Raw genomic sequence first — 9298 nt, 5'->3', positions numbered from 1 at the left:
GTCAATGAGCACTCTCTCTGGTAGCACATACACTGATATCAGAAAATCTAGAGAAGATGAGCGTGGCCCCTGCACAAAATAAACTCAACAAGGTACCGAAATTACTAATTTTCAACGTAGAAACATATTATCTACTTGAAGTAGTTGAATGCATAATCCTTTCCATTGCCCTTAAAAGTCAGTCAAAATGATCATACAGAAGAAAAGGATATACTTTTTAAAAACTTACTTATTTTTTAATTGAAGGATAGTTGCTTTACAGAATTTTGTTGTTTTCTGCAAACCTCAACATGACTCAGCCATAGGTATACATATGTCCCCTCCCTCCTGAACCTCCCTTCCCCTTGTCTCCACATCCCATCCCTCTAGATTGTTGTAGAGCCCCTGTTTGAGTTCCCTGAGTCACACAGCACATGCCTGTTGGCTATCTATTTTACATATGGTATTGTAAGTTTCTACTTTTCATAGTTGCTTTATACTCATAAACAAGACAGTTGAAGGTTGAAGATTATGAATATGTAGTCGCTATGAAAAGATGGTTAAGAATCTTGGGAAGGATGTATAATGTCAGCTTTGTTGTTGTTTAGTTGCTAAGTCCTGTACAACTCTTTGTGACCCCATGGACTGTTGCCTCCAGGCTCCTCTGTCCATGGGATTTCCCAGGCAAGAATACTGGAGTGGGTTGCCATTTCCTTCTGCAAGGAATCTTCCCTACTCAGAGATCAAACCCGCATCTCCTGCTTGGCAGGCAGACTCTTTACCACTGAGCCACCTGGAAAGCCCCGTAGTGTCAGCTTCTGACAGTGCTCCGGTTTCTTGTGTCTTTGTTTCAGAGTAGGTTTTCTTCTCACCTCTCCTTCCCATCCTCCCTACTCCCAATGTTATCAGAAGAACAGAGAGCCCGCATCCTTTATAAAAATCCACACTGAGATGAGATGTAGCAGGGTGCAGTTAAGAGTTTGGTTGTGGTAGTTTGTTTGCTTTTCTTGTAGGCAGCAGATTCTAGAAGCATCGATAGGCATTAGAGCCACTGAAAGGTACGTTTGTAGGTTCCGGAGCAGTCCACTGGTAAGTTGCTGAGAGGCCTCATGGTGTTGAGAAGTGTGGAGAATTTGAACTTCAGATGACTGGAGGGGCCCTACTCATCAACTCAACTTGACAAGATATGCTTCAGAAATAGCAGACTGACTTCAGCAGTTGCTTCTCTCCAGGGTGGGAGGGGGAGCAGTAGCATCTCGAAGGGGACATCCTCTTTCCTACTGTGTCTTACTAGCTTCTGTTCCTCTTGTCACTTTGTTCTGAGTACCTTCCTTTAAGCACCGCATTCTGCAGGGCTGCTTCCTGTCATCACCACGGCTCTTGTCTCACTGCTCTTCAAGGGTAGCTGAGATGAGATGAGTACTCAGATATTTTCCAAATGGCAAAGGGAAAATGCTGCTAAATTTCCAAACCTGGGGTTTTCCTCCCTTGCTTTAATTGTGCTGTGGGGAGAATGCTCATAGCTGATAGAATGCCATGTCATAAAATACCTCCTGATTTTTTGTCATCATATGAAAATATTTGAGAATTCTTTGTTAAACATCAGCAGTGTCTGCTCTGGTTACTCACTGCTTCTGCTCAGCAGTGACCATCTGGCTTAGCATCTTAAGCACTGGACTGTGACTCAGGAACCAGATTTTAATGTTTGAGGGCTTTTCCTCTGTTACTGATGCCAGCTGAGCTGCCATCAAAATGTGAATAATAAACTGAACTACTCTAGAAGGTAAAGAACAGTAATAAATGTATTCTAAAGTGACACAAATAGGTGATAAATCATGGTGAAAGAAACACATTCTGGGTCCTTAGGAAGATAGATGTTATTAATATTTTGGATTACTTTGTATCCCATTATTTTGACAGTTAATCCCTTGAATGTATGTAGGTATACATTTATGTATGTAAAATAGTTCTGAAACTTTTTAGTATCAATACCCACTTGCCCCTCACAGAGACAAATCTCATATTCAGAATATTCTGGTAACTTCAAACTTGCATTTGCCAGTAATAACAAATGCATTGCTTTATAAAAAAATTATAAAAGTTTCAGAACTTATGATTATCGTGTATTAATAATAGCTGCTATTATTCTGTTATAACTTCAGACAGAGAAAACAAATTTAAAAGTTTTCGATAATTGTAAGTCACTGGTCTTGAAATAATCAGCATAACATAAGTATCTTCCTCCCTAGGTTTTGGGCCTTCAGAAGTCCAGGAGCAGCAGATTAAGAGGAATTTGATAAAATATTGATGAATTTAGTTTTTGAAGCAAGGTTTCTAGGCAAAAGTAGTTCTTAAAAAATTAGAATATGATACTGCTCATATATATTTTAAAAAATCTTGTGTTACCTATTCCAGAGACTAAGTTATAAATTACAGAAATATTTTTCCTTTTGCTGTTACTTACCCTGATAAAATAACTTTAGGTGAATTAAAAGAAAGCATCTTTACTAGAGATTTTTCAGTTTTTACTGTGTTTTGTAAAACTGTCACAGCCACATAATTCTCCATTCTTCATGCCTGCTGATTCACAACTGAAAACACTAAAGAGGCCTTTCTTTAAAAGGAGCGCTGCTATGTATATGATTCTAAATTTGTATCCTTAAGTTTTAAAAATGTTGATATGATATAAATTACTGGATTTGTTTCATTTTTAAAAATAGGCTTACCCTATTTATTCCTCATGCAATGAAATTCTGTGGAGGGAGAGGGGCAGTGCAAGCACCGAAGAACCATTATGATCTCAAGTTGAAATATTAAATCATAAATATTACTTGTTTCTCCAGAGACTGGATCCCCAATTACAGCATCTTGCATTGGATTAGGTAATTCTAAAACACCTCCTCCAGGGCAAGCAGGAAAAAGTGTTCCAGGATACAATGGTGAGAAGTTACCTTGATTACTTGAAATATGTAATGTTAATAAGTTTGGTATTTTTCTGTATTTAGTGTGAATCATATTGATTGAAACGTAGTAGGTGCTTAATAAGTATTTGATTGAGTGAATGCCTTGTATTAAAAACGTCTAACTTTTTGTGATAACTTTTGTTATTAGCCAATTTTATCAGAAGTGATATTGTAGACTTCTAAGGGCATGTTGTAAATAATGTCAAAATATAAGGCAAGTTAAGGAGCTATGGGCTTCCCATGTGGCGCTAGCGGTGAAGAGCCCCCTGCCAGTGCAGGAGACATAAGACACGGGTCCAATCCCTGGTTGGGAAGATCCCCTGGAGGAGGGCATGGCGACCCACTCCAGTATTCTTGCCTAGAGAATCCCTTGAACAGAGGAGCCTAGTGGGCTACAGTCCAGCGGGTCGCAAAGAGTCAGACCCGACTGAAGCGATTTAGCATGGGTGCAAGGACCTATGTGAGAGATTAATACTTAACGGAATATATGCTAGGTGCTGAGTACTTTGCATACATTGTTTTAATTAATGACGAATTTATTTAATTTTGTGATATTATTCCCATTTTAGCAATGAGTTAGCTGGTGCCCAGAGAGACTAAATAACTTTACAAAAGTACTTCAGCTGGTTAGGTCCTGAGGACAGTGCAGACCATTGTGTTTTATTTTGTTTGTTTGTTTCTGTATTAAAAGCTGCAGTTGTTCCCATTATATATATTAGCTTTTACTTTAGGGGTGATAATAAAGTTTTTGAAACTTGTTGGCTAGAAGATGAATATGAAGAGTAAAGATTCTAAAAAGAAAAAACAGTTTCATCCTTGTTGGCAGTATGTGACATGAGATACGCTATCTTTTCCATCTAAGTTTTTTTTAAGTCATCAGTAGTGATTATAATAGTTCAATAATTTCCTCTGGATTTCACCTCTTAGTTGTATATGTTATATAAAGTAACTTGTGTAAGTTATGCTTTATTGTACAAGTCAAACACTCAATTTCCTTATTTCTAAACAGGAACAATAATTCTGTATGCTTCGTAGGGTTGTTTTTTGAAATGGAACCCAATGAAGCACTAAGGCAGTGCCTGCTGGTAGGAAAACTGAACAAAATCCTAGCTGGTAGGGTCATTAGTATTTCAGAGAAGCCAGAGGGACTGACTTGTTTTAGATGTACACATTCATTTTACAGACAAGAAAAATGAGATACAGAAGTTATGTTATTTGCATAAGGTCACACATTTAGCTTAAACCCAGCATCTGGAAAGAGAATAATTCCTCCATACAGTTTATATTTTCATGAAAATTACGAAGTTTAGAGATTTGTCTTTTACTTCTCTAATATAAAAATATTATATTTTCTTTCTAGGACAATGACTGGTTAAGGATTATTTGCTTTAGCCTAGCAAATATATTTATAAAAAGACACAAGTTTTTTTTTTTTTTTAAGGGTAAGAATAGATACTTTGTGAAGTCAGTGACTTCTCCAGGCATGGAAGGGTGAACCCAACTTCAGTGAAATCCTCTCTTTGAACAGTTCTATCATCTCTACTCCTTTTATCAGAAAAAATGCTTTTGTGTTGGGCCATTTTTAGGGGCTGATGACCGTGGGAGATGTTGACTCCATTTCCCTTTCAGTGTTTCAGTACCATTTTTATATCCAGTTATAAGAAAGAGTTAAAGCTTTGATGCCTCATGGAATTTCAGTACAGACATTTCTCATTGTCTGAAAGTCATTAGCTTACAGACAGCACAGCTTAAGCACTAGAACTAAAGTATAACCAAGGAAATAAAGACTTTATGACTCATGATTTTTATGTTTTGTGGTTATTCAGAGATTCAAAAGTATAATGTAACATTTAATATTATAATGAAAAAAGCCATATCCTTTTGGGAAGGAAAGAACACCATTTTGTGTAAAAAATATGCAATGTAATGTAATACTCAATCTCTCATTTATTTAGTATGTTATGCAAGATTGTCGCTGAGTTTTCTTTTCAAGTGATTATTGTACAACACTATGACAAGGGAATTATTTCCAGTTTTTAGATAGAGAAATTGGAGGGGTAATAGAATGTGTTCTGGGGCACATAGTAAATTGGCCACTGTGCTGAGATTTGGGGAAACAAAGATGAATTATCATGCATCATGGCCTCACCTCTAATGAGCTCACATCTAGGGAGAGACAGATACTGACACCGCTAATAACTGTCAGAATAGAATAGTGCTCTGGGAACACAGAGATGGGAGCAACTAACTTTTTCTGGAAGTAATGCTCTTCTTTTCCTATCGCTTTTTTGAGTAGAATAACTTGGATGGATGAAGCCACAAAAAGGATCTATTAAAGCTTAAAACATAATGATATGTCCTTATTTCTAGTTTGTACTAGGTTACTGCTTTGGTTTCCTAAAATCCTTCAAGGTTTTAACAGTATAGCACAGAACACATTGGGATAATATTTGGGAAGGTTAAATTGACCTTTAAAGCTCATAAGTGGATATTAAGCCTTAAATCAGAAAAAAGGAGTTTTCCAGGCTTTTGAATTCTTTATTTTTATTGTTCAAAATATGTTTTGATTGTATTTTAAAACTTTGTGTCCTTTAATTTTGAAAAGCTGTACATATTTTTAATATTTTTGACAGAATGAAAGGTTATGTTTGAATGAGTATAAACATAGATTTTAATATTACTAGCATGTTTAAAATAGTGTCCTTATTTAAGGAAGGCTCTGAAGAAAATGAATTATCTAATTAAAAATCAAAGACATGTACACTTTAAATTTTCTGAGACATTTTAGTGTATTTATACATGTTCATGATCTCACGGGAGTTAAAGGATGCCTTTTTTAAGCTAGAGTTGGGAGATTAAATATGAAAACTTTCAAGCTTTAAGGTTATTTGTTTTTATTTGTTTATATTTTACTTTGCAGTTATGATTTTGGATGACAACATGCAAAAACTGAAGGCTCGGTGTTTAGGAAACATCGTGGTAAAGTAAGCAAAATTTGCCATCTATTATTTAAAAGAGCAAGAATTGATATAGAAGATTAAGAAAAAACAGAGTGGTTGCAATGGTATTACTAGTGAAGAGGTTGCAGAAGAAGCTTGTGTATTGTTTGAGAATACTCATTGCCTGGTCTTATAATTTAAACTTGGAAACCCCATAAAGTGGAACCAATTTAGATGTGATTTTTAAAAAGATAAATCTTGCATCTTTTAAAAAATGTTTCTGATTATATAAGTAATACACAGATGATAAAATTAATATGAATACCAAAAATATAAAGAAGTATATAAAGTTTTTATACTGTAACACTTCAGTGACAAGTGTTAATTTTGTAATATATATATATGACATTTTTTTGACAAGCATTTTACATTGTTGAAATTAGTGTATTCTTAGGTACTCCTGTTTTTACTTAACCCTATCTCACAGCATTTTAAATTTTATCTACCTCTTAAAAATGTTTATCCCCTTTCTAGGCCTCTTAGTCTTTTTTGAATATTATGATTATAAATAATGCTGTATTGAACAACCTTTTTGTATTGTCTTTTCTTTTCTGATCATTACAATGGTACTGAATAAATTTCTAAATGTGTAATTAATAGCATGGGTCAAATAGTAGCGTGACATGTAATTCCTGACTCTTCAGGTACCACAGTTCCTTGCTAACAGTTTTTATCATTGTTCACTTGACAGATAAAATGTTAGAATTTATCATAAAAATATTCAAATTTACTTTGGTTGAATCAATACTTTGAAATTATTAAGCTTGGAGCAGCTGAAATGGAAGTTAAATTAGAGACACACAATATGTGACATTTTGATGACTGATACAGGTAGCTTTAGTGCCTCTGATTAGCATGATGTTGTCATCTTTACTGACATATGTTAAGTAGTAGAATTTGCCAGAATGAGCTGTTATAACTAAAGAACATTGTATGTGTTTTTTTAAGTTTTATTTTCTGTTTATTTAAATGAACTCTTATTACTTGGCATTCTCAGATTGGTATAAAATTTTTCTTCAGGTTAATAAACATTCTAAGTTCTTTAAAGACTAAATGATAAATAGTAATTTTTAAAAGCATGTGTTTTTTTCTCAGGGAGAGATGCTGTAACCTTACAAAAATCTATAGAGGAGATACACCTTATGATACAGTTCTTCTCAGATTCCTATTGTAATCAGTAAACACAAAAACACTTTATCACTATTTTAATTTAAATTTTAAGACCTGTGTTGGCAAATGGAAAATTAGTTCTGAATATACCATTTATATTCATATTTTTTCTGAATAGGAATTCATATTAACATAGAATTGATTGAAATCTTTCAATTGATTGAAATTGAAAGGGGAAAAGTGTTGGGGACAAGGGGAGGGCTTGCTAAATAATAAATCTGAACAAAATTGTGGGTGAATGTCTAGCTCGCTTAGGGAAGTACATGGTTTGTGAGAATTTTTAAAAGCACTCCAGCAGCTTACATGTTTATATCACCCCTAGCTCTAAGTGAGTCATCTGTTTCATAAAGCAGTGCTTGCAAGATCCCAGAGGTAGCGTTTGATGCCAGCGTAGTTTTAATCCCTCGTGCATCCTGTCACTCTAATTACTGGTGGCTTCACCCCACAACCATTCTAAAATAATAAAGCAAATAAACTACAATTTTTTTTCTCATACTCATTAGTGTTACTTCAAGTACTTGAAAATGACACAACTGATGTCTTAAAATATTCTGTGCTTTAGATTGTCTCCAATTCAGAATGATTTTATTGCCCCTCTCTGTTCATAAACAGGGAATTTTATTGTGCAGATTTGGGATTCTGAGATTTCATTATAAATTATTTGATGACACAGAATATTACAAGATGCAGTGGACTTGGATTCCTCCCTTAGGTTAATAGTGAAACTGCTGCTGCTGCTACTGCTAAGTCGCTTCAGTCGTGTCCGACTCTGTGCGACCCCACAGATGGCAGCCCACCAGGCTCCCCCGTCCCTGGGATTCTCCAGGCAAGAACACTGGAGTGGGTTGCCATTTCTTCTCCAATGCATGAAAGAGAAAAGTGAAAGTGAAGTCGCTCAGACTTGTCCGACTCTTAGCGACCCCATGGACTACAGCCCACCAGGATCCTCCATCCTTTGATTTTCCAGACAAGAGTACTGGAGTGGGGTGCCATTGCCTTCTCCAATAGTGAAACTAGGTGTTTGTAAATATTATATATATATATATAATTATATTCAATATATATATAATTATATTCAAAATATATATATAATTATTTTCAAAAAGTAGGGTAGAAATAATGAAAAAAAAACACCCCGAAAACAGTTACCACCAGATCTTTTTTTTTTTTAAATCTCAGACTTTTGAAACGTTATTTCAGGAACTCATTTTTACCTGTGATAGTAAGGATTTCATTTGAAACTCTCATCTGCAGTAGCCATTCCATTCTGACTCATTGACCTGAAAATTATTCATGCATCCCAGTGGTTGCTTGCAGTATGCTAGGGTATTTCATATTTAATGTCTATTAAGACTTGTGTGTATTCATCTAGAGCTATTCTGCCTTGAGGGGACCTATCATTCATCCAGAATGGAAAATGTCCAATGAATGCTTTTTAAGAGCACATAATAGATATATGTTTAATTGAATTAAGGGAAAAGCACACCTTCTTGACTTAAAAACATTACCATGGCTTAAAAAAACTGTGTAGTTTGAGAAGAGAATAATTTTCCAGGTAGACCATATTCTAAAGAAGGGACCAGTAGCTACCTGGGTCCCCAGAACCGCTTGGTGGCTGTGGGCTTCCCTGGTGGCTCAGATGGTTAAGAATCTGCCTGCAATGCAGGACACCTGGGTTCAGTCCCTGGGTCAGGAAGATCCCCTGGGGAAGGGAATGGCAACCCACTGCAGTATTCTTGCCTGGAGAATTCCATGGACAGAGGAGCCTGGTGGGCTACAGTCCATGGGGCTGCAAAGACAGGACTGAAGTGATTAACACTTTCACTTTCAAAAGGTTTTTGGTTAAGGATTTTGTATATGATATTTAAGGTTCACAAAATATCTGAGCTTCTAATCTTTAAGAAATATATTGACTCAATACATTGTATTTCTCAACTGTATTGAGAAATTAAAAATTTATAACATTTAACATCATAACAACTTCATTGTCAATATAGTCTTCATAAATGTTTCCTTTTATTTGCAAACATGTAGGTTGTATTTTCTTCCCATCATTCCTGAATCTCTACAGTGATTGTTAAGAAATAATAATCAATGGTAAACTATAGGTATGTCTACTTGCTATATGATTTCAAAAGCAAAAATACAACCTTTTCCAGAAAATGTTCTAGTTTGTATGGTGTATTG

General features: G+C 35.3%; 1 protein-coding gene across 1 annotated transcript in view; it reads left to right on the top strand.

Moving 5' to 3' along the window:
• Positions 1-9298, top strand: part of ACSS3 (acyl-CoA synthetase short chain family member 3) — a 168225-nt gene that overhangs the window by 126984 nt on the left and 31943 nt on the right. The window contains exons 10-11 of the mRNA XM_040234490.1: positions 2823-2918; positions 5863-5926. Coding sequence (XP_040090424.1) covers positions 2823-2918; positions 5863-5926 — 160 coding nt within the window. The remainder of the gene's footprint in view (positions 1-2822; positions 2919-5862; positions 5927-9298) is intronic.

The sequence above is a fragment of the Oryx dammah genome, unplaced genomic scaffold (assembly GCF_014754425.2).
Source record: "Oryx dammah isolate SB20612 unplaced genomic scaffold, SCBI_Odam_1.1 HiC_scaffold_29, whole genome shotgun sequence".
Taxonomy (NCBI): domain Eukaryota; kingdom Metazoa; phylum Chordata; class Mammalia; order Artiodactyla; family Bovidae; genus Oryx; species Oryx dammah.
This window is presented reverse-complemented; position numbering and strand designations above follow the sequence as displayed.